At 49.5% G+C, this 24595-nt stretch overlaps 3 protein-coding genes across 6 annotated transcripts; 2 read left to right on the top strand and 1 right to left on the bottom strand.

Annotated features, from left to right (window-relative positions):
- The first annotated feature begins 115 nt into the window (after nt 1-115).
- C16H8orf33 (chromosome 16 C8orf33 homolog) lies at nt 116-6628 on the top strand. 2 transcript variants are annotated; one of them, XM_069870176.1, is made up of 6 exons: nt 116-296; nt 1964-2101; nt 3235-3950; nt 5479-5566; nt 5678-5824; nt 5961-6628. In XM_069870176.1, coding segments are annotated over exons 1-6 (1287 nt in total). In that variant the 5' UTR covers nt 116-295; the 3' UTR covers nt 6158-6628. The 2 variants fall into 2 exon arrangements, with proteins under 2 accessions (XP_069726277.1, XP_069726276.1); XM_069870175.1 differs by lacking the exon at nt 116-296 and adding an exon at nt 318-442.
- A 349-nt stretch (nt 6629-6977) lies between these two features.
- LOC138727601 (zinc finger protein 541-like) lies at nt 6978-12873 on the top strand. 2 transcript variants are annotated; one of them, XM_069870248.1, is made up of 9 exons: nt 6978-7339; nt 9450-9592; nt 10063-10166; nt 10636-10711; nt 11090-11178; nt 11665-11784; nt 11956-12125; nt 12447-12633; nt 12764-12873. In XM_069870248.1, the coding sequence occupies exons 1-8, from the start codon at nt 7308-7310 to the stop codon at nt 12598-12600; spliced, it is 888 nt and encodes a 295-aa protein (XP_069726349.1). In that variant the 5' UTR covers nt 6978-7307; the 3' UTR covers nt 12601-12633; nt 12764-12873. The 2 variants fall into 2 exon arrangements, with proteins under 2 accessions (XP_069726349.1, XP_069726346.1); XM_069870245.1 differs by having other exon boundaries at nt 12447-12873.
- Nucleotides 12874-14166: 1293 nt separating this feature from the next.
- Nucleotides 14167-23476, bottom strand: ALG1 (ALG1 chitobiosyldiphosphodolichol beta-mannosyltransferase). Of its 2 annotated transcripts, none has more exons than XM_069870171.1 (13): nt 23260-23476; nt 22530-22607; nt 22027-22130; nt 21228-21376; nt 20572-20661; nt 19802-19918; nt 18722-18843; nt 17903-17941; nt 17345-17404; nt 16535-16645; nt 15435-15549; nt 14706-14781; nt 14167-14388 (listed from the first exon to the last, which is right to left on the bottom strand). In XM_069870171.1, the coding sequence occupies exons 1-13, from the start codon at nt 23465-23467 to the stop codon at nt 14254-14256; spliced, it is 1404 nt and encodes a 467-aa protein (XP_069726272.1). In that variant the 5' UTR covers nt 23468-23476; the 3' UTR covers nt 14167-14253. The 2 variants fall into 2 exon arrangements, with proteins under 2 accessions (XP_069726272.1, XP_069726273.1); XM_069870172.1 differs by having other exon boundaries at nt 19808-19918.
- Nucleotides 23477-24595: the final 1119 nt, after the last annotated feature.

The raw sequence follows: 24595 nt of genomic DNA, 5'->3' as shown, positions 1-24595 counted from the left end.
GGGCTACAAGGAGAAGACAGAAAGCAAACAGGCTGTGGGGAGCCTCGGCTCGCCAGGGTGGGTGAGTGACAGCGAGTGAGAGTTTTTCTCCAATTTTTGTCGTGATGAGAACTCACGTGATGCCCTCCTGACAGGGAACTGCAGGGCCTGTGGCCCACCCGGTGCTGGTTTGATTTGTGATACAAATGGAGCTGTTGCACAACACGCCTCAATCATACCACGAGAAAAAGGGTTTCTGACCCACTGATCTGATCTCCTGCTTGAGAGAGGAGAGGACTTCGGAAAACTCAGTATTAGTTTTGCAGGTGAGAGATTTGTGCTTCTTTTAAACATTGTGCTTTCCCCCATCCCATGTCCAAGGTTCCCCAGGACACTTTCCAAGATGGGCTGGAGTGGTGCATTTCACAGCTGGAGGCAAATCTCCTCCCAACCCCAAACCAAGGTACGTTGCCTTCCTCACGCTCTGCAGCCGTGTTCCAGCCTCCATTCTCATTTAGCAGACCTGGGCACTTTTGTTTCTTCTCTCCTGCGTTTCCTACCTTTGTGCTGTATGCAATTTGTTCTGACTAAAAGCAACATAAAGCATTGAGCTTTAAGAACTATCTGTCTACAAGCAGCTTTATTTTTTCATTCCTGTGATGTCCGTTTTCCCTGTTTTCTGTGTTCTTTCTCATTTTCCCATCTAAGGGCTTGTTGTTTGGTTCTGCTGCAGCACTGCTCTCATTTTCCAACCTTCAGGAAATACTGTGTCGATGCGTCTGGCCCTTGGGTGCCAGTAGGTTTATATTTGTGAAGCCTGTTCTTCACTGTTCTTCTTCCAAGGAGAAATCACGTGAAAGATGAGTGTTTGCAGATGCATCTGAGGCGGATAGAGTTTCCCTTGAAGCTTTTTCTAGCTCTTTCTTTGTAACAGCTCTCGTTAGCTATCGGGCCTTGAATGCAGCTAGCTAAACCCCTTGAAGTAGGGGTAAGTGTGTGCTCAGGACCCTGACAGCCAGGTGCTATGAAGGTACATCACACTTTTTTGGGTGGCTGCAGCCCCACTGTGGCAGAAAGGATGTTGAGGCTCTGGAGCGAGTCCAGAGAAGAGCAACGAAGCTGGTGAGTGGGCTGGAGAACAGGCCTTATGAGGAGCGGCTGAGAGAGCTGGGGGTGTTTAGCCTGGAGAAGAGGAGGCTCATTGCTGTCTACAACTACCTGAAAGGAGATTGTGAAGAGGAGAGAGCTGGCCTTGAACACCTCCAGGGATGGGGCAGCCACCGCCTCTCTGGGCAACTTCAGCCAGGGCTTCCACACCATCATCGTGAAGAAATTCCTCCTTATGTCTAATCTAAATCTGCCTGTCTCCAATTAGTAGCCATTCCCCCTCATCCTATCACTCCATACCTTTATAAAAAGTCCCTCCTCAGCATTCCTGGAGCCCTTTCAGGTGCTGGAAGGATGCTATAAGGTCTCCTCAGAGCCATCTCTTCTCCAGGCTGAACAGCCCCAACTCTCTCAGCCTGTACTCATAGCAGAGGTGCTCCAGCCCTCTGATAATCCTTGTAGCCTCCTCTGGACCTGTTCCAACTGTTCCTTATCCTTCTTATGCTGAGGATTCCAGAACTGGACAGAATACTCCAGGCGAGGTCTCACAAGAGAGGAATAGAGGGGCAGAATCCCCTCCCTCACCCTGCTGGCCACGCTGCTTTTGATGCAGCCCAGGACATGGTTGGATCCTAGGTTGCAAGCACACATTGCCGGCTCGTGTTGAGCTTCTTGTCAATCAGCACCCCAAGTCCTCCTCCTCAGGGCTGCTCTCAATCACATCATCCCCCATCCTGTATTGAAACCGTGACTGAATGCCGGTCATGGATTAGTCAGAGGTGGTCTGAACACAGGGCACATTCAGAGGAGGGCCCATCACAGTGTGGTCTGTGGGGCCCATTGACTGACTCTTGTCTCTTGGTCTTTTTCTGGAAAGTGGCAGAGACCCAGCGCATCCTCGAGGTCCTGCGCTCCCCTGAAACTCCTTCTGTGAAGAAGCAGCAAGTAATGAACCGTGTGTTTGGGGATTGTCGTCTCAAGATGGCTGAGGATCAGAAGAGCATGGATAAGGCAGGTGAGCTTGAACTGCTCTTTCAGGGAGTGCTGGTATTTGGTTCTTTTCTGTCCCGTACTGGGACCAGTGGTGTTCAATATATTCATCAGTGATATAAACACTAAGATCAAGTGCACTCTCAGCAAGTTTGTAGATGACACCAAGCTGAGTGATGCAGTTGTCACATCAGAAGGAAGGGATGTCATCCAGAGGGACCAGGACAAGCTGGAGAAGGGGGTCTGTGTGAACCTCATGAGGTTCAACAGGGCCAAGTGTAAGGTCCTAAACCTGGGTCGGGGCAATCTGCGATTTCAGTATAGGGTCAGGGATGACATGATTGAGAGCAGACCCAAGGAGAAGGACTTGGAGTGCTGGGGGAGAAGCTCAACATGAGCCGGCAACGTGTGCTCACAGCCCAGAAACCAACTGTGTCCTGGGCTGCATCCAAAGCAGTGGGACCAGCAGGGAAAGAGGAGATTCTGCCCCTCTGCTCTGCTCTGCTCTGGTGAGACCCAGCTGGAGCCCTGTGTCCAGTTCTGGAATCCCCAACATAAAAAGGATGTGGAACTGTTGGAACACATCCAGAGGAGGCCACAGAGATGTTCTGAGGGCTGGAGCACCTCTGCTATGAGGATGGGCTGAGAGAGTTGGGGTTGTTCAGCCTGGAGAAGAGAAGGCCCCAAGGAGACCTTATAGCGACCTTCTAGTACTGAAAAGGGCTCCAGGAATGCTGAGGAGGGACTTTTTACAAAGGCATAGAGTGACAGAATGAGAGAGAATGGCTTTAAATTGGACAGGGACAGATTTAGGTTAGACATTAGGAAGAAATGTTTTCCTGTCAGGGTGGGGAGGCCCTGGCCCAAGTTGCCCAGAGCAGGGGTGGCTGCCCCATCCCTGGAGGGGTTCAAGGCCAGGTTGGATGGGGCTCTGAGCCCCTGATCCAGTGGGAGGTGTCCCTGCCCATGGCAGGGGGTGGAACTGGGTGGTCTTTGAGGTCCCTTCCAACCCAAAGCATTCCATGATTCTATGATTCTTAAATTGCAGCAGTTGTTGGGATCTCCTGTCTGACAGTGCCTTTCAGCAGGAGCTGCAGCAGCGTCCCCGTAGCAGGAATCTGGTGCAGTGATAGAAACATTATTCTTTGTCTTGTCTAGATGTGAAAGCTGGTGATGTGGAAGTGCAGCAAACCGATGGGCAGGCTTCAGACGGGAAACAATCCAACCACATCTTTGAGGCAAAGCCAGAGTGGTTTACATCACCTGACAACAGCTTCCGATTTGATTTTCCACTTCCCAAGACTGACCTGGAAGCAACTGGCCCAGCTTTGGAAGCAGCCCCCGGTGGCAGAGGTGCTGAGAAGGCACAAACCGATGCAGGAGCCGCTGAGCAGGACAGCTGGAATGGAGTCTTGAGTTTTGCTGCCTCTGAACAAGAATCCAGGTTTGCTTTCAACTTTGCCATCCTGAATGAAGACCATCCTCTGGTTCCGTTAGTTCCAACAAGCCAACATAGAAAACATTCAGCAAATTGTGAAGTGCTGGGTAGTTCACTGCCTATGGAATCAGCAGGTGTGCCGCAGATTTCAGCTATGCAGAAGCCTGAGCTGACTGAAACTGCAGGAAGTGTGCCCAAAGAGGATGGAAGCCTTGTCACGCTAAAGATCCCTCAGCCAGAGACTGCTCCTGGAGGTGAGACGGTGACAGAGAAACCAGCAGCAGAGGGAGCTGCCCAGAAGAAGAAAAAGAAGAAGAAACAAAAACCATCTGTCAGTAAAAAGGAGACAGAAGAAACTGAGATCAACAGGAAGGCAAAGGCAGAAGCTAACAGATGTCAAAATAAAGGTGCTTCCCACCAGGATGAGACCTCCCAGGTATTTAAATATTGATGGGATCCCACAATTTATAAGCTCCTGAGCAAAAGAAGCTTTATCTTTGCACCGTTTAGCAGTTAGCATGCAGGCTTGAAAACAGAGCTGAAAGAAAAGCGTTGCTGTCTATTTCTTATGGCAGCTCTTTGCTTTGCTTTTCCAGACAGCTGAGGAAACTCACTAGTGGGAAGGAAGTTAACGCTCAGCGTCTGCTTCAAACATATTCTGAAGCTTCTCATGTTGACACTTGTGGTGGCTGATCCTTGCAAGCTGGGTGCTGCGTTTTCTTAAAACAATAGATATATAAAATGGAGAATCGCAAAATCCTGCTTTTGGTGCTATCTTACACTGAAGTTACACTGAGCATTCCCTGCCCCTTGAAGTGTTCCACCAAGGCGCTGCTTTCTCAGCAGCCCTGCCAATAAACATTGCTGAGTACCAGAAAGGCAAACAGATTTGAAGGGGATGTAAAGAAAGCCCTTCTAGTCTGCTGGAAGGAAGAGGCAGCATGAGGACTTTCGTGTTTACACGTGCATAATTATTAGGAATTGCTTCAGCCCCAGAGGGCAGCCCTGTTGCTTCTCCCTTCTATTTCTCAGTTAGGCAGGTGGCTTTGCTTGGGACTTGCCTTCTCCCATCTTCGTGGGCTTCAACTCCCTTCTCCTCTTGCATTTCTGTTGAGCCAGGAGCTGAAACAGGCAGGAGCTGAAACACCAAGGCTCAGCTTCTGCCTTAGTCCATTGTTTGCTTTTGGATTTTGAGCAGGCTTGGGGTTAGGGTTTTGTTGTTGATGCTTATTCCTCACACCTGTAAGTTGATCAGACACGTTCTTTGAGAAGAAAGGCACTGGGCAGCTTTCCAGAAAAGTGGCATCATCTGAATGGCAGCCAAATGTTAAATCCATCAGATAGAGGCAGTAGGTTGTAAATCAAACCTTTGTTCAGTGCTTTAAATTTATCCATTGAAAAGCACAGCAGAGAAAATGTTGTGCAGGCTATAAAGTGCTCACCAGAACATGACTTTTGGAATAGTCCTGACTTCATGCACGTGCCTTTTCTCCTGTGTGCAGCTGCTGCTCTCATATTTGGATGATGTGTTTGGACCTGAGAGAATTTGGCTTGTTCAGCCTGGAGAAGAGAAGGCTGTGGGGAGACCTTAGAGCAGCTTCCAGTGCTGAAAAGGTCTCCAGGAAATCTGGGGAGGGACTCATGATCAGGGAGGGCAGGGATAGGATGAGGAGGAATGGTTTTCAGCTGAAAGAGGGGAGATTGAGATGAGATGTTAGGAAGAAATGTTTTGTTGTGAGGGTAGGGAGGCCCTGGCCCAAGTTGCCCAGAGCAGGGGTGGCTGCCCCATCCCTGGAGGTGTTCCAGGCCAGGTTCGATGGGGCTTGGAGCCCCTGATCCAGTGGGAGGTGTTCCTGCCCATGGCAGGGGACAGAACTGGGTGGCCTTTGAGGTCCCTTCCAACTCAAACCATTCTGTGAGTCTCTGAATTCCTCATACTCACTCTGCTCCCTGTTGCCTCACAGTCGGATGAGCAGCTGCGGAAAGAGGTGGACTGGTGTGTGGAACAGCTGGAACTTGGCCTGAAGACGCAGAAGTCCACTCCAAAGCAGGGTAAGTACTCCAGTAAATGAGAAGTCTCCCCTGTGGGAAGGGCTGGCGAGTGGGCAGTAGCAGAGCCCGTGGGGACCCACTCTGCGTTGTGTCTCCTTTGTGCTGCTGCAGCCGAGGAGGCTCTCCGTGCGATCAAGACGCTGCGCAGCAACAAGGCTCCGCTGGTGAAGAAGCGTCAGGTTATGAGAGCCATCTTTGGAGACTACAGGAAGAAGATGGAGGAGGAGCGGTGCAAAGAGCTGAAGCTCATGGAAGCAGGTAGGAGAACTTTGCATGCTGGGGGAAAAGCACAAGAAAAGGCTTCACTCTTGCCCTCCCTATTGCTTTATAGAGTTCGAGCTCACTGTATGAGATGACTGAATGTCTCTGATTGCTCTTTTTTCTCATCTGCAAGCTGCAAAATCTGCCAGGATTGTGGAAGTGAAGGGAAATGCCTGCAACAAGAACTGTCGATTCTTCCGGAAGCGCTCAGGAGCTTGCAGGACAAGCCAAGGCTCAGCAGAAACCCCAGCAGAGTCACCCAGGACACTTACCACAGACTCATTCCAGTTCCCAACTTCCCAAGAAGAGTTTTACTTTAATTTCTTTTAGGAAAGTCTCTTAGACTAAAACTATGGCTAAATGCTGTGCCAAATCTCCTACAAACTTCAGAGTGATGAAAGGATGCTGTGCAGCAGAAAATGTTATGCAAGAATCTATGTATTTCCTAAAGAAAGGATCCTATTTTGTTGTGCCTTATCTAGTGTAAGATGTCTGCCTACTGCACATATGACCCTAGGACTCCTCTGTAGAATGATGTAGAGTCTGGAAGGATCTGCTTTTCTTCCTGTAGAGTTGCATGAACCTAAGAATCTGTCTTTTATACCAGGAGACTTTCCCATTCTCCCATTGCTTTTCTAGCAGCAGGGGAACACACACAGGATAGAATGGTTCGTACTGAGGATTCAGTGGCATACACAGGGTGGATAATCGCGTGCTGCCACTCTGCAAGGCTGTGTGAATGCAGCTTGTGGGTTTGGGAAAGCACCAGATGGTGTGTCCATCTCTGCCCACTGGAGAGAACGAGGCCAGGGTCTTGCCAAACTAATCTGATGGCCTTCTGTGACAAAGTGACTCGACTACTGGATGACGGAAAGGCTGTGGATGTATCTTCCTGGACTTCAGTAAAGCCTTTGACATGGTTTCGCACAGCATTCTGCTTCAGAAACTGTCACCTCTGGCCTGGACAGGCACACACTCTCCTGGGTGGAAAACTGGTTGGCTGGAGGGCCAAGAGAGTGGTGGGAAATGGTGTTAAATCCAGCTGGAGGCCAGTGACAAGTGGTGTCCTCAGGGCTCAGTGCTGGGTCCAGCCCTGTTCAATGTCTTTATCAATGACCTGGATGAAGGCATCGAGTGCACCCTTAGCAAGTTTGCAGATGACACTAAGCTGGTGGAAGTGTTGATCTCCTGGAGGGTCGGGAGGCTCCAAAGGGATCTCAACAGGCTGGATCCATGGGCTGAGAGCAATGGCAGGAGGTTTAACAAGGCCAAATGCTGGGTCCTGCACTTGGGGCACAACAACCCTGAAGAGCTACAGACTAGAAGTCTGGCTGGAAAGCTGCCTGGAGCAGGACGACCTGGGGGTGATGGTTGACATCGACTGAACACGAGCCAGCAGTGGCCCAGGTGGCCAAGAAGGCCAATGGAGAGGACGGAGCTGGGCTCTTCTCCCAAGTGACAGGGGACAAGACGAGAGGGAATGGCCTCAAGCTCCACCAGGGGAAGTTCAAGGTGAACATCGGGAAAAAATATTTCACCGGAAGGGTCATTGGGCCCTGGCAGAGGCTGCCCAGGGAGGGGGTTGAGTCACGTTTCCTGGAGGGGTTTAAGGGACGGGTGGATGAGGTGCTGAGGGACATGGTTTAGTGATTGATGGGAATGGTTGGACTCAATGATCTGATGGGTCTTTTCCAACCTAGTGATTCTACGATTCTATGACAATGATAAGGGAATTTGAAGAGCAACACATCACAGTTGACTGAGCAAGTTTGATTATAATGCTCTGAGGGAAAACTTGGGTCAACAAAGCATCAGAGGGCAGTCACTTGAACCCAAACCCAGGCAGTGCCTTTTGCCAGCAGAACATCCCCCATCCAGCCCTGGGCTCCCCTCACACCAATGGAGCTTTTGAACCCTGACGTTGCAAACCCAGCACATCCCGTCTGTGCCTGTTCTCCCAGGCCCATCCCAGGGCATCCCTGCCTCTTCCCCAGCAGGAGGAAGAGGAGAGGGTCTGCTGGTGAGGGGTAAAACTTGCTACCCAATGTCCCTGGAGTCGCTGAATGGGCAACTGGTACCGATGTGCGGGTTTCCCTCGCTTAGGCAGCAGCTCAGCGCTACAGCCCTGAAATCCCCCACCTTTGGTTCCAGGAACACTGCAGGAATGGACGTGGGGGTAACTTCAGGAGGAAGAGACTCAGTAAACTTTCCTGGGCCTGCCTGGTGGTTTATTGAAAAGAGAAAACCCATGAAAGGCCTTGAGCTGCCTGGCAGCAAGGATCCGGCCTCTGCTGCCACACTCCTCTCGCTTCCCCTGCTAACGGGGATCCCAGGCAGCTGCTGTGTTAGGTGATAACACCCTAATGTCTGTGCCCCCCAAGAGAACAGAGCTGGAGAGGGATCCAGCTGGCTCCCATGTGGATTACAGAGGGAGAAAATGGATCTGCAGGCATTAGAAGTTATATATTAATCAGGTGCCCACATCCCTGTGGGGCAAATCCCTGCCGTGCGGGCCAGGGGAATCACGGCAAGTGAGGAGGAACAGTTGGAGTTGGGGGCAGGTGATCCCGGTTTTCTTGTGCCGCTTGGCAGCACAGGATTGCCTGCATCAGGGGGAGAACCAGGCAGTGGATCCCCCAAACCAACCCTGCGGAAGGCGCTGCAGCGGGCACGAGCCTGTTGGAGGCGGCAGCCCAGGGAACGCTCTTCTCCTCGGGGTTTGGCCTCCACTCGAGGGTTTGGCAGCCGTGGGTATTCCCAGAGCACGGTCGAGCGAGGGAGATGTGCCTATAGACACGGGCAGGGCCCGGCTCTGCTCCTGCCTTCCAGAGAAAACTCCAGCACCCAGGAGCGTGAACTCTCCTTTGTGATTCCGGCCATGGAAGTGAGCAGCCTGATGGGTTTTGCTGCTATTCCAGCGTTTACTTGTAATAAATACAGAGCTGCTCAGTCCCTGCATTTCTGACTTCCTATCCTGGTCAGGTGCAGCTGTGAAACCGTATCCAGATGGTCCAAGGCCTTCTGAGGGGAACAGGGAGCAACTGGGAAAGTGAGAAATGGGGGAGCCACAGTGTAAGAGTTGGTGTGTGGCTGGTTCTCTCAGTGCCAGCATCGCTGCTGAGATCAATAGCGATTTGGAGGATGCCACGTGCCGATTGGAATGAGGAGGCACCAAAATGGCCAGAGGAAACCTGGTGGGAGTCTGGCAGAGCCCTGGCAACAGCACGACTTGGGGTGACATCACACATTGCCAAGCATGATGCAACAATCAGAGGGGCGAGGGGTTGCGGCCTTCCCTGGTTGCTGCTCCTCAGAGCAGAACTCACAGCGATTGGTGTGAGATGCTCACGATGAGTGAGAGAGATTTTGAGATGGCTTTGGAGCCAGAGGATGCTCAGGACATCCCAGCCATGCGGTTAGTGCTTGGAAGGGGCTGTGAACGTTGGTAGAGGAGAGCTGGTCACGCTGTGCTGGGAAATGGGCGGCGTGTCCGTGCCATATCTGGGGCAGCTGAGCCTTGCTCATCACGTTCACTCTTGTTCCAAGCGTGTGTGTCCATAAATGTGCTGTCGCTGTCTGGGTGATCACAATTTGCCCTTCTCACCTCCTCTTCTTCCTTCAGAAACATCAATGTTGGAGCTCAGTTTCAGGCAGAGCTACCAGATCTCCAACACAGATTGGAGTTGGAGATAGCAGAGGAGGGAGCCTCGCTGGTTTGGAAACCCTGGGGAGACATGCAGACCAACCCCGAAACCCAGGACACAGGTTCCTTTATTGCCTTTTTTTTTAAAGCCTCTCTGAGCTGAGGTGCTGGGGTACCAAAATCCCACCTTTCACTGCCTCTCGCTGCACATTCCCGTTCCCTACTATCTTTTCTCCCCCACTGTCCCTCCTTGCAGCCTTAGAGGGAAGGTTGTCTCTCAGTTTGGGGAGAAAAGTGAATAAACATTACATGGGATAATCTTAGGAGCATCTTCCATGGGGTCAGGGACATTTGTAGCTGTCCTGCCTGCATGGATCCTGGAAGAGGGGAGATTGGTCTCTGGAGTTGTCAGTTCCAAAGCTGCTTCTGAGGCAGAGACAGTGACACCCGGATAACTGGGACATCTGGCTTTTCCTATGCCTTTCCCTGCTCTCCAGTCTCCCTGTGGCACTTGTTCTGCTTTCCCTCTGCCTGATAGCTCACCTTTGCTTGGCAGAACCTGACTCTCTCTTGGTTTTCCTTGCCTTTGTAGTCATGGGGCTGCTCAACACAGCCTGCCCCAGGAACATCCCGGGGGCAGGAAGGAACATCGAGCTGGTCCTGCACTGCCTGCATCAAACTCAAGGCAACATCATGGTAAGGATCAGCATTTAAATTAATAAGGGCCTGGGGGAGCCTTTGTTCCTGGTGGGAGCTGACTCTTGCCACAGTCTGCATTCACCTCCTAAGGGATCACAGACCCTGTCCTGGTGCAAACCTCACAGCTTGTTTCGGCTCCTGGACATGAGGTGATGCTTTGAGAATATAAGTACAGCTACCCTGCAAGCTGGGAATGGAGGAATTGCCCCGTTAGAGAAATCCTGAGGTCTGCTCTGGATAAACATCGTACGCTTGACATTTGCAACACCTTAGGGCACTCCTAGCCCAGAAAACACCTCCAGCCTGGCTCCTGTTCAGCATGGAATGGGTCTTTTCCAGCCAGCATGAGCAAAATCTTCCTGCTGTGTCCAGAATTTCTGACACGGCACCACAGCTGAAAGCAAGAATTCACCTGTTTGCTCCTCCTTGGGGACAATCTAAAGTCTTTTTCCATGAAATCTTGCAGGAGGCTATGGAGCTGCTGCTTTCTGGGGGGCCACAGAAGTCGGAATCCCACCCTCTGGCTGGTTATCATTACTCAGGTAAACTGGAGTACAGCCCAATCCTTCACCTGGAAAGGCAGCAGATGCTGCGGTTCCCTTTCTGTCTCCTGAGTTAAAACAAGGTGTGAAGAATGAGCTGTGTTCTTTGGGGCAAAGAGAGCTGGTGCAAATCACTCTGCTCTTAGGGATGTGGTGCTTTTTCTGCTTGGGGAATGCCCCATCCTTCTGTTTCAGCCACTGCTTTACGGGCTCTGCCCTGCAGTGACTCCCAACAGGAGGAGCACTCCAAAACAAGGCCAGATCCTCCTGGCTACACTTGCTCATTCCCTTCTGAAGGAGAAAAGAGGTTGATCTGTGAGGAACAAGCGGTGCTGGTTTCTCTGCGAGCGATCTGAGGGTCTGTGTGTTTATTGCCAGGCTGTGACACTTGGACCCCCAAGGAGAAGCAGCTCTTCCGAAAGGCTTTCTCCAGGCACCGGAAGAATTTCCACCGCATACAGAAGAAGGTAAAGGCGTTTGACCCAGGAGGATGTGGGCCTGTCAGCGGTGATGGCTTTGACCTAGGAAGCTGTATTTGGAGTTGTGTGTTGGGATTCTGCTCTGTAAGAAGCATCCGCTGGTTTTCAATGCTCAGCAAACACGGCTCCATCACATCATTTGCACAATTCCAGCAGAATATTGAATCTCTCTGCTACCAAACACCAGACAGATTCAAATGTCAGTGAAATGTTCTGCTGGCCACCTGTGCAGAACTTGCAGTAATGTCCTTCCCACTCTTCTGTGGAGACTTTCAGGGACAGGCAGGTTTGGTCTATGTCCAACCTCAACGTCAACCCTCCGTACGACAGAGCATCCAAGCACATTTCATTGGGATACCTGGAGAGAGCAGGGAAAGGAAAAAAAAGAGCAAGATGGGTTTGACAAATACTTGTGTGTTCAATGTTGTACAGCGGTGGTTGCGTTACGGATTGTCGCTGTGTTTCTCACAACAGATTCGGACCAAGACGGTGGCACAATGTGTAGAATATTATTACACCTGGAAGAAAAAGATCGTGTTTGATCCGGTGCGTGCAAGAGCCAAAGAGAGACAGCGCAAGGCAAAGCAGGACCAGGTAGAAGGGAGTTTGGCAATTTAGTGTTCAGAGAAGTTCACCAGACTTGGGCTGCTCCGTTCTCCTGCAGGATGGAAGCATTCAAATTGCCTGGGCCATTGGGAGATAATGCAGGCTCAGCTGAGCCTGAGGAGGAGGAGGAGGAACTGACTTGAGCTCTCTACTTTCCAGGCTGTTGGCGGCCCCAGGAAGCGGGGCTGGCGTGTGCGGGAGGAGAGCCCGGAGCCACAGCAGAGGGCTCCCAAGAAGAGACCTCGCAGCGCCAGCAACCCAAGCCAGTTACCACCCAAGGCTGGAAGTGGAGACACTCTGAGTCTATTTGCCTGTCCAGAGTGTGGAAGGTAGCATTCATCTTTCTTCTGGAAGCCCCCTGCTTTTGGTTAGAAGAGATTTCACCTTCCCCAGCTGCCCGGGGGAAGAATAATCAGAGCTGAGGGCAGGCTGAGGATTGCCCCTGCCCCTTTGGAATATACAGCCCTGTCCAACACAGACATCTGCCTTGGTTAACTCCTCACACCTCCCACAGCCAGGGCTGCAGCACAATGAAAGGATTCAACTCTGTTGCACCACATGGCAGAAAATCACAGCAGTAGAAATAACAGAGCTTGGTGTAATGATGTTTATTGGAGTAAAGAGATCCCTGTTTGTCCTCTAACTCCCAGGGTGCTTACCACGCAAAACAGGCGCAATGCACACGTGAAACGCCATCGGGCACGGGAGGAGGACCTGGACTACCTCAAGAAGGTCAGGTGGCCCTTAAAGAGGCCAAAAATCGAAGATCAACCATATGAATGCCTGTCGCTGAGCTCCAACTGAGCGAAGAAATGTTGATTTTGGACCAGCAATGAGGTTCGCTTTCCTCATCCAGAAAACAGCCATTCTCTACATCTGGGCAGAGAATGACCCCTGGAGAGGATTAACGCCGTGATGTTGCTCCTGCTCTTCCATCCAGACTAACAGGATTTTTTTCTTTTTTCAGCAATGCCAGAAAACATCTTTGGCTCCTTCCAACCACGGAGCAGTGCTGGCCAAAGCTCTGAAGAGTCACTACCTTGGGGGGTGGGAGAGAGGGTGGGGATCATAGCTGTGAGTTTAGACGTGTGGGTGGAGGTGTTTGTGGATGTTGGTGTTTGTGTGGTTGTTGTTGTTCTAATAAATGTGATGTTCTGTACTGAGAAGGTGTGCAGGAATCCAGTTTGTGGCCCCAGCACCCAGTTACAGTTCTATGTGGTTGGGGGATTACCGGCTTGTGTAGAAGAGTGAAACAGCTGGAGAGCTCTTGAGCTGCTTTTGTTTAAAGGAGCCCTTTGCCTCCCTTTCAAACCAATGCTGGGTGCCTTCAGCCTCGCTTTTGCTCTCAGTTTGGGACTTTAGTGCTCTTCAAAAGAGGTGGAACGGGGAGATGCATGAGCAATTGTCGTCACATTTAATACCTTCTTTTGTCATAAATGCAAACCAAGTGCCACCACTAACACCAGCGGATGAGGCTCCAGCACACAAACGACGTCGCTGCGTCCCGTTCTCATCCCAAGCGCAGCCCAGGGCTGCCAGGGAGTGCTGCTTTTGGGTTTCGAGGAATTAATATTAAGCATACAAAAGCTGAGGTGCTATCAAACTTACTGTTTTCATGGTGTTTATTAAGATTAAAGAACATCTTGTACACAACCTTGCACCCCCAGCCCACGCCTTTCCTGGCCTGTGATGCAGCACAGAGCTGAGAAATAGATATTTTTTACCCTTACCTTGCTTCAGGTAAAGCCAGAGTTGCCTAAATGTTATAAAATCATAGAACGGCTCTGCTGTCACATTCCTGCACACACTGGAAAGAGGAAAACAACTCTGAAATTCAATGGTTACATCTTAATAAAATCACACCCGAGATGTACTTCTCCAAGAACACCTCTAGGGAAGGTAAGCCAAGAATATTAACTGGTTCACAAAACAAGCCCCACTGTACCCAGTACAATAACTCTGATAAAAGGCACCTCTCCATTCCAAGAAATAATACCCCAATCACCTCCTGAAGTGCTTCCCACACAGCGGGTCCAGCTGCCAACAGCTGAGAAATGGATGTAAGTACGTTCACCAAGAAGTGACCTTCTAGCAGCACAGGTAACAGATCTTGCTCACACAAGTTCCTCAAGGAACTCCACCTCCCTCCAACTTCCCACAGATTCACCCCAAGTGATACAGAAGGCAAGGCTCAAGCTCTCCCACATGGCAATCGCACCTTCCCGCAGGATTTACACCACTGGCACACAACAAACTGCTGCGGCTGCACCTTCAGCCCAGTTCTTACTCACACACAAAGCTCCAAGTGTGAAGGAAAAGCTGTGTCCAAACCGCTGCCCCAACGGGAAATAGTTACTAACTGCAAACGCAGACAATACAAAGCGTTTATTTGCTGTTTATCAAATCCATGCACCTCCAGGAATGAATCGGCTTTTCTGACTCCCTCCTCCTCCCCAGTCAGTCGTTCTGCCCAAACAAAGGAAGAACAGTCTGGTCCCAACTCTCATCCCAGCGCAGCTGCTTGCACGCACGGAGGTTCTCCCTGAAGCTGTGAAGTTTTCCTTCCAGTGTAGGGAATCCCAAGAAAAGCATCTGTGGGTTAAATAAGGAAGACCACAGCAAAACACCATCATGTCACATTTCAGCTTCATTCCAACCTCCCCACACTTATCCCTCAGCTACAAGGCTGCAGGAGGAGAGAGCTGTCGGTAAACAGCGCACAATGACAATATTTCAGTGTCGCTGCCAGCTTCGTATCCACGTTCCAAAAGAAGCGAGGCCAGGAACATTCACCAGGCAGAGCGTCTGAGGATGCACAACACAGAGCTGGCAGCCAGAGGGGAGGCAGCTCACATGGCGGCACCTCCGTGACTAAAGCTGCTAGGAAGATAAATCAGTCCAGCCTTTACCTTCAGTTGTTCCGCAAGTTCATTCCAGTCCCGAAATATCAGACCATTCTCATCATGCTTCACAAGCTCATGTAAGCTGTCAAGAGAAGCCACGGAAGAAAGCGTCAGACAGAAAGCAGCGAATGGGACAGAACACGCTTAGGAGTCGTGTGGGGCCTTTGGAAAGACTCCGTGAGGGATCCTGGATAGCAAGAGACAAGCTCCAGGCCTGGCAAATGGAGTGGAGCTTTAAAGCTTTTACATGTGAAGATTGTTTCTCCCGTCGCCGTCACACTATCCCAGCCCAGGGTCCACGATCCAGCTCACAAGATCTCCACAGACAGTATCTCTTCATTTATAAATGTTTCCTCAAGAGGCAGTGAATTGCCAGGCTGACCACACACACACACTCACCCCTCACAGAAACAAAGGATTACAGGGTCAGTTTTTAACACAACTGGTTGCATTAAATGCTCCAAACTTTGTAGAAACTAGTGTCAATTTTTTAAACTGACCTTAAATAAAACCATCTTGATTTCTAATTTATGTTGCTGAATTATGGTTGGACTCGATGATCCGGTGGGTCTCTTCCAACCTGGTTATTCTATAATTCTATGATTCTATGATTAAAACCCAACATTGTTATGGTATAAGGGCAGGATCTCATTTGATATGTGCAGCAGAACTGCTTTGTAAGGATGTTGTTTCATACAATCCACTTAAACTCTATCAGAAGCAGCAAGCTCTTACCATTCAAAATGTATCGCGCACACAGGTAAGCAACAGCCGAACATATCCACCACCTTCATGGGTAGATCCAAGCCGCTGGATGACTTGTGCAGACACACCCCCAGGTCTGCTGAGCCTGGAGACAAACAGAACAGATGGAAGGCTGAGCTCTCTGCAAACAGCTCCTCCAGTCTCACTGCAAACCTTTCTGCTGATGTTTTGGTTTCAGTGATGCAAGTGGAACACTGGCTGCTTGCAGCACCATCCACACTGATGCAGTTTCAAGCACTCAGAGGGGAAAAAAGTGCAATATGCTTTGTTTCCAGTCAGTCTGGCTTTAGAAACACGCCAGGCGATGGCAAATTCAATGAAAGGGAATTTTAAACATTGCATGTATCATAAAACAGCCTTTCTGCCTCTGTATCTGCTAGAATTGGTTAAGCACACAGGAAAACTCCATATGATCCAGGCAGGATAAGCAACAGGGCTCACTAGCAGCTGCCTCCAGCTCAAGTGAGTTCAAAGCAGAGAAATCAGTGCGATTTTATAGACGTTATCTTCACAAGTTGAAAATTACCAAGCAAAGACTTGTTCTCCAGCTGCATGGCAGCTCAACGCCTGCTGACTGTACACCAAGTTGAATACATATTTTACTACTTAATTAAGCTTACTCACACTTTACGCTAATCCAGTGAACACGCTGAGGGAACACTATTCCAAGGGCTTGTTAATTTAGATTTCAGCTATTTTTGGTTGCTCAGCCAAAATCTTCATGATTTCATTTACTGAAGTGACCCTGAAAGTGCACTGGAAGATGCACAGGCACGCTGTATTTCAGCACAGTTAGAAGAAACAAAGAGTACAAAGAACAGGCTGAAACAGCCACGCAGGCACTATGCTTACTTCTTGGGAGAAGAGTGAAAAGCTGTAGTTAGGAAAATAGAGCAGTTTTGCTGGCATGATCAAACCTAGGCACAGCACACATGAAGCTGTCACTAATCAGCACTTCATTCCCTTACTGTGTTCTATCAGCTCCGGTGTCAGACCTGCAGCAGCTCTCTCCACTTTTGCTAAGTGGTTTTTCATGCATTCTCAAGTCCATCTCATAATTCACTACTTACCGAGCAAAAGTGGGTAATCCTCAGCTTCCAGCCACGGTGTACAGATCTGGATGTGTTTCAAGTGCAGTTTATTTATCAGTCCATTATAGTAGTCTTTCAGGGGTCCTTTACCTGTTAAAACCAGAAAAGAAAAATAGATATAACAGTCTTTTTGAACAAGATGACTGAAAACAGTGTGGTCTGTGCCTCTTGCTGACTCTGCTGTTGTACGAGGCACACACAGGACACCATAAGCCCCCAAGGACACGCATAGGACTGAGTCCCCTCTAGGGCAACAAGAACCCAGCATTATTTATATTCCACTTCCAGAAGAGTCGGCCATCCACACCCCCAGCCTCAGGTTTGTTTACAGCCCTAAGATAACCAAAGAACTCAGGGCAAACTTCATCAGAACAACTAGCCCTTCAAAAATCACACTGCGGTTTAGTTTGCTCTTAACAGGACTGTTAGCCAAACGCATCCCTTCTGCCTACACAGCTTGCTGGCAAACCCTAGTTTGATGAAGTCTTTCCCAACACTAAATAAAAACCTTTCTGCTTCACACTTTAAATAGCAAATTGTAATTCCTTTTGCTGCAGCATCTCAATGCTGAGCTGAAAATCTTCTGTCTGTGTTATAACGCACAGCTCTACCAGGCAGGCCAAGAGCTTTTCCTCTGTGAAGAGGTGCTGTAACGGCCCAACTGACCAGAGATAAAGACAACAGGACCTCGTCTCTTCACCATCAACAGAAGAGTCAGCATAAAACAAAAGTGAAAATAAAGTCTTCAGTATTAGCATGGAAAGAACTGTAATACAAATAAACCCTTACCTGTTATCACACACACTAATGATGGAAGCTCGGCTCCCTCATCAATGTACCGCTCATAAGCTGGAGAACATAAAAAGTGGTTAAAGTCAACAAATATACAGACACCTGGTTTAAGAGTAAATGTAGCAATGTTAACATATGCAAACTCCTGTACAAGTCAGTTATGGTCTGTTTAAATGAATTCATGAAGTGTTTGTTCTAGCACACCATATCAGCCATTTCAGTATCGCAACTTAGAAACTGCAGCTGCAAAGACTACACAACCAGACAACGTGCACTCCCTGCTCTCCTCTGATCACAGTCAGCACACGTAGCTTAGAAAATGAAATAGCAATGGACAAGCTGCTTAGAACTATTAATTCTCCTGGCAACTACTCTAATTGAATCCAGATGTTGCACTGCTGTGTTCCAACTCCTACTCTTAAACCACCAATTAATCCCATACACTTGTATTTTAACTTGAATCTAGAAGCACTGTTCCTCAGCAAAACCCCTCGAAACTGTTCAGAAAGCAACCATTCTCCTTTGAATTGGTGAGATGAATTCCTTCATACCTACCTTCTAGAGCTTTTAAAAGGACTGAGAAGTCTTCATCCTCTGAAAGAGAAGGCTTTATTAGTGACATTCATATTTCTACCATTTATAGTAAAATTGTTGTCTTTAAATAACAACAACCAAGATTCTCCTCACCTTCACCTCAGTTATTTAAGTATAGAATCTGCTTTTCCCATTAAACATCTGCTGGAACTGTTTTCATAAACAAAACACAGTGTTTGCTTGCTGCCCTTATGGGCAACAGGACAGACAAATGCCACAAATCCTGCACAGCCTCAAAGCTGTCAAGTTAAACATTTCTAGTTTCTAAATTAAGTGTAGAGCTTGCCCTGTTAATTCAAAGGCACAGACAATTCTGCCCATAGTTGCCAGCAAGGAATTTGTTTCCAGTTTCTGGTCGCCTTTTCACACAGGGCAAAACCCATAACATTATGTACTCTACATTATCAGAAATAAAGGCATACGTATTTGAGTTTATTAATCCATTTGACACCGCCACGCAGGACAGTACATCTAGAATGGAAATTAGAAAGTAAGTAGGAAATCTCTTTACTCATTCTTGAAGCCAAGCCTCTACACTGTAGCTCTATAATTAAAATACAACTTAAACCCCAGTGTGTTTAACCCCTGAGGGATATCCCATACAATCTGTCTTTACAGCCTCTTCAGCCAGATGAAGGAAAAAAGCAACCTTGCCACTGACAATTTAAACCTGCCTCTACAGCACAGAGACTGTCCAGAGCAAGGAGGTACAAAAGCCTTTATTTTACTGTTTGTTAACCAGTGGTTAAATAGTAAATATAAAGCTCTTTGCTTCCAAACCTGTCCAGCTTGTGCTGCTGATTAGAAGAGCTGGCCGCCCACTGGGTTTTAGCACGTGTCTGGTTTTCTCATCCACTTCTGTGAAGGCAGACCTCTCGGCACCCGAACCGACAGACTCTGTACTACGGAAAAAGGGTTTACTCACAAAAAGGGGTTTTGTCCTCACAAACAGGAGGAAACACTACACTTAAGCAGCAGAAATTGCCAAACACTTTGCTTCTGAGCTGCAGAGAGGCTTCATCGTAACAATGACTGTATTTCATCTTCCTTGTTGCTACCATGGGCCCACTGACACGACAAGTACCAGCACGATCCCACCTTTATCGAAGCATTTTCCTTGACAGGCTGAGAGAACAGCCTCTCTTTCCAGCTCTGTCTCAAACTCACAGCAGAGCCAGGGGCCAACAGCACATGGATTCAGCTGAACTCAGAGCCTGTAACTCTACCGTGGGCCTTCCCAAAGAGAAGCTGCTACACACCATGGCTTTCACTGCTTTTCCAAGCATTAGTTTGCTAAAAGAACGCTGTGTTAAAGCTGTCTGCTACAGGAGACACCCTGCACACAGCCAGAAGAACGCTTAGCACAGACCACGGTCTGGAGAGCTCTCTCCAGGAAGCGAATGGAAGGGCTGCTGTGAATGAAGCCTCCCACCACCATCACTTCATTCATAGAATCATAGAATAACCAGGTTGGAAGAGACCCATCGGATCATCGAGTCCAACCATTCCTATCTATCACTAAACCATATCGCTCAGCATCTCATCCACCCATCCCTTAAACCCCTCCAGGGAAGGTGACTCAACCCCCTCCCTGGGCAGCCTCTGCCAGTGCCCAATGACCCTTTCTGTGAAAAATTTCCTGTCACTTTCCAATCACTGTTTGATGACTTCACTTACTCTGGTGTCTCGCAGCAGCAATTAAGCCAATCTTTATGCACCGACTGCTGGCCATGAGCACACAGACACCACTTTGCCACTGCCAGCCAGTAACCCGGGACCCCAGGTACACCTGTTTCTGGTAACCAAGTGCAATAACTTCATGTCATTCGGTTAAGAACTGTAACCGCGTGCTTTGCTTACATGTACCGTGGTTTAAATGGTTCATAGTCTTTGGCAAGTTTCAAGTACAAATGATGTTGAAGTTCTAATGGTGTCTCCTTAAAATAGGAAGCTGGTCTGTCATACAGAGTCACTGCCCTGCAATGAAATGGATTCTCAACGTAAATAACAAACAGATGTAACACAACATACACAGCACAGTGACAGGCTACAGCAAGCTAAGGCAGAAGGAATTAAGTAAATCAATACAGCAAAATAAGTAATTTTCTGACTCTTACAGCCTTCTGTACTCCTGGAATTTGCTGGAATACACCAAGGTAGATAATTAATCCTGTAAGAAAGGATCCTCTTCTTGTGTGCATACTCAAGCAGGTAATGCAACTGTACAAACTGCAGATGTATTTGTCCTGACTTTCAGACTTGCCTCATAACTGTTCCCGAGCAGCTTTGATCCTAGAGCCCTCTGACTGCAGAAGGAACATCTGCAAGGCAGACTAATTGTTAAAAACCACAGTGACGTCTGCCTCATCCTGATTTCAAGCAAACTTCCATAATGCCTGGACTGCCACCCTCTAGTCAATGGGGTGTTAATTATGACAGCTAATGAAGATTCCTGAATGCCTGCACTCCACTGGCTCAATACAACATTGAGCGAACATGTTCCAGTGGTGATGGATGGGCTCAGGAAAGCTGCTTTGTAAGATCCCTGCAAATCCAGAATCCTCAGGGATCTGTTGTTCCATTTCACTTTGCGCATACACACACTAATTTGTCAGAGGGACACGACTTACCTGATACCACAATTCAACCACAGATCTTCTCTCATCGCGTTAGTGACACACAAGTTGTAGTCGGCCAAACGCCCAAAAAGCTTCTCGTACCTGACAAAAATGAAATCTTAGTTAGAATCCACAGGTGGGCAATCACATTAAACAAACAATAACTGTCCCCAGAAAACCTGAAGAAACTCAGCTACCGCAGTGACTCAAATTTAATTACTGATTACTTACTGACTTCTTATACTGAAGCAATATCAGTTTATGAGAGACAACACAGCATGACTCCTTGTCCTCCAAGACCTAGGAACACCACACTCGAAAGTCTTTACAACCTTTACCTCCATGTAACCAATTGAATTCAGCAAGAAACAGGCACTTAAAGATGAGATGGAGCATTAGAGAATAAAAAAAACTGTACATACACAGGAATTCTAATAGCAAGATCAAAGTTTGCATGTACACAGAAAAGCAACCCACCTACTTCATCAAATTGCCTTCTCACATGTTTAACGAAGGCATTTTACAGAACGTGCTTCCTGAAACAGAAAGCAGTTCAACACAGCAAAACCCAGAATCCCTTCACAGAAACAGCCCCTCACTAATTGTATTCTTCTGAACTCTGGTGAGGTATGTAATCACTAAAGAGGAGAATAATTTACTGTACAAACCACTTTGCAATCTGTACCAGTGGGTGGTTTCTCCCGTGTCTCAGCCCCATCACGGTGTATCCGTAGTTGTGCCAGTCAATGATCAGTTTGCTTCTCCAGAACAGGCAGGCGACCCAGGCGACGGCAATGCTGGGTAAGCCCGGAGGATTCTGTTCAGCAAAATCAGACAAATACGAACAGCATGAGACTGGGATCGAGTGACAAACACCAAGCACCTACCAGGAAAAGAAAATCAAATGGCTGCAATTATGTTGCCCAGAGCAGTGGTAGCTGCCCCATCCCTGGAGGGGTTCAAGGCCAGGTTGGATGATGCTTGGAGCCCCTGATCCAGTGGGAGGTGTCCCTCCCCATGGCAGAGGGAGAGAATTGGTTGGGCTTCAAGATCCCTTCCAACCCAAACCACTTCATGATCTTAATGACCAGAGAAGTTTGTATTCACCAATTACAGAACTGCTGATTTCTCCTGGGAAGATTGGCAGGCACTTCAGATTTACTGCTGGATCAGGATCAAAATTCCTCTCCAATAAACACAAACATTTCTGTTAAGATTTATTCCTTACTGCTATACACAGCAATGAAGTCCAGAGGCTCAACAACAAAGAGGAAGAACAAATGTAAGCTATTAACAGAAAAATCAAAGTTTAGAGCTAAATAAAGAGTCTGACACAGGTTTACACCACTGATCAGCCTCAAAACTGTTTAGTTCTCAAAAAGTGGAACAAGGTCTGAGACTGTAAAAAGTGCCCTGTAATGCAGATCTATTTATTTTTATTAATACTAGTCCCACCACAAACCATACCTGAAGAAGAATATAGGACGGCTGCTCTATATTCAGCATCGTGTACAGTAACTGGACTGCCTGCACAAGGACTTTTACCACGTACTGCAACAGTGTTGGGAGGGCTGGAAAAGAATAGAACGCCGAGTGAGAGCAGTGTGGTTGTCTGGAGACCTGTGCCTTGCACAGGGCCAGCTGGCAACCTTGCAGGGTTCTGCAGGGATCTGTCCTAGCCCAGCGATCTTTAATGTCTCCATAAATGACCTGGATGCAGGACTTGAAGGTTTACTGACTAAGTTTGCAGATGACACAAAATTGGAGGCAGAAAGGCCCTGCAGAGGGTTCTGGAAAACTTGAGAGTTGGGCAATCACCAACCACATGGACTTGAACAGGGGCAAGTGCTGGGTTTTGCACCTAGGACGCAGCAGCCCTAGCTGGACAGACAGACCAGGGAGCTGAGGCTGGAGAGCAGCCCTGAGCAACCAGACCGGAGGTGCCCACCGTCCCGGGGCCCCGCACCCACCTGGCAGCCCCCGGAACTCAGCCACGGGCACCAGCTGGATCCTGGCATTCTGCAGCACGTCCTGGTGCGGCCGGCTCTCTGCAAGTGGGACAAGCATCAGAGAGGGAGCTTCTGCTCCTGCTTCTGCCCTTGCTCCCTTTCTTCTGCCCCTGCCCCCATTCCCCTGCCCTTCCTCCCTTTCTCCCGCCCTTCTGCCCTTTCTCCTGCCCTTAGAATCATAGAATCACTAGGTTGGAAGAGACCCACCAGATCAACAAGTCCAACCATTCCTGTCAATCACTAAACCATGTCGCTCAGCACCTCGTCCACCCATCCCTTAAACCCCTCCAGGGAAGGTGACTCAACCCCCTCCCTGGGCAGCCTCTGCCAGGGCCCAATGACCCTTTCCATGAAATATTTTTTCCTAATGTTCAGCCTGAACCTCCTCTGGCGGAGCTTGAGGCCATTCCCTCTCGTCCTGTCCCCTGTCCCTTGGGAGAAGAGCCCAGCTCCCTCCTCTCCACAACCTCCTTTCAGGTAGTTGGAGAGAGCAATGAGGTCTCCCCTCAGCCTCCTCTTTTCCAGGCTAAACACCCCTAGCTCTCTCCTTGCCCCCACTCTGTTGGACTCGATGATCCAGTGGGTCTTTTCCAACCTAGCGATTCTACGACTCTCCCGCTCTCGCTCCCTTTCTCCCTCCCACCCTCACGCTGGCCCCGCCCCTCTCCCCCGGCCCCGCCCCCGCACTCACGCAGGAAGCCCAGCAGGGCCACGCGCCGCCCGTGCCGCGCGAGCGCGAGCGCGTGGTACTGCACGCGCGGGCTGCGGCCCAGGTCGCCCAGCACGGCCACGCACACGCGCCTCGCGCCGCGCGCCGCCCGCGCCCCGCGCCGCCACAGCAGCGCGAGCGCCGCCGCGCCCAGCGCCGACAGCGCCAACAGCACCAACGGCGCCGCCATCTTGGGCGGGGGCGGGGCCGGAACCGCATCCCGGAGCGCCTCATCAGCCCGGCTGTTAAACAGCCTCGGCCAGGGCCTGAGAGCTTCTGCGGTGAAGTTTGTCTTGACGTCCAATCTGAACCTGCCCTTTGTGCAACTTGAAGCCGTTTCTTCTCGCTCTGCCAGCTCTCACTGGGGAAACCAGCACCCACCTCACTCCAACCTCCCTTCAGGCAGTTGTAGACAGGGATGAGGCCTCCCCTCACCCTCCTACAGGCTAAACATCCCCTGGCCCCTCAGCCGCCTCTCGTGACCCTTGTTCTCCAGCCCCTTCACCAGCTCTATTCCTTTCTCTGGATGCATTCCAGCCTCTCAATGGACCCTCCAGGCTTGGGGAAGAGTGCCTGCAAACAAGTTTTAGAAGGAGCGGCTGAGGGAGCTGGGATTGTTTAGCCTGGAGGAAAAGAGGCTGAGGGGACTGCAAGTAGAGCCATTTGGTGGCTGAACTCTCCTGTCAGCTGCCAGCACCAGGCCGATGTTACTCAGCACCCTCATTCCCGAAAGAGGGCTATCCCTTGGGAAGCACCCTCCAGTGGCACATATGGAATGGCTGCAGGACAGTCCTTTTACTGTCTGACTGTTCCACGGAAGGTTTTGCTGTCTGCAGGAGCTGAGGAAGCGCCGACTTAGAGGGGAGCAGGGAGCAGCCAGCAGTGCCTTCCCTGCAGCGCTGCTAAAAACTCTCAGAAAAACTGTTTGGTGTAACTTTTGCAGAAGGGAGGCTAGCAGACGTCAAGATGTTACAGCTGCTTTCACGGATTCCCAAGTGTTTGGTGATGACTCTGCCCTCATGTTCTGCCCCATACTTTCTGCCCTTCTTGTCCTGGCTCTGGTCTGCTGGCTGCACCTCATAAGACTTGTTCTCCAGCCCCTTCACCAGCTTCATTGCTCTTTTCTGGACTCACTCCAGAGCCTCAACATCCTTCTTGTGGTGAGGGGCCCAGAACTGAGCACAGGGTTCGAGGTAGCTTTCCTAGTTACCTGTTGGAGGAAGATGTCTTGGATCAAGCGAACCCTTCCCGTTCAGCTTGTGAGGGGAGTCGTTTGGCTCCTAAGAGATGGGGACATGTACGTCGAACGAAGCTGGTG

The sequence above is a fragment of the Phaenicophaeus curvirostris genome, chromosome 16 (assembly GCF_032191515.1).
Source record: "Phaenicophaeus curvirostris isolate KB17595 chromosome 16, BPBGC_Pcur_1.0, whole genome shotgun sequence".
Classification (NCBI taxonomy): Eukaryota; Metazoa; Chordata; class Aves; order Cuculiformes; family Cuculidae; genus Phaenicophaeus; species Phaenicophaeus curvirostris.
The sequence above is the reverse complement of the archived record's forward strand: the minus strand, read 5'-3'. Positions and strand labels throughout refer to the sequence as shown.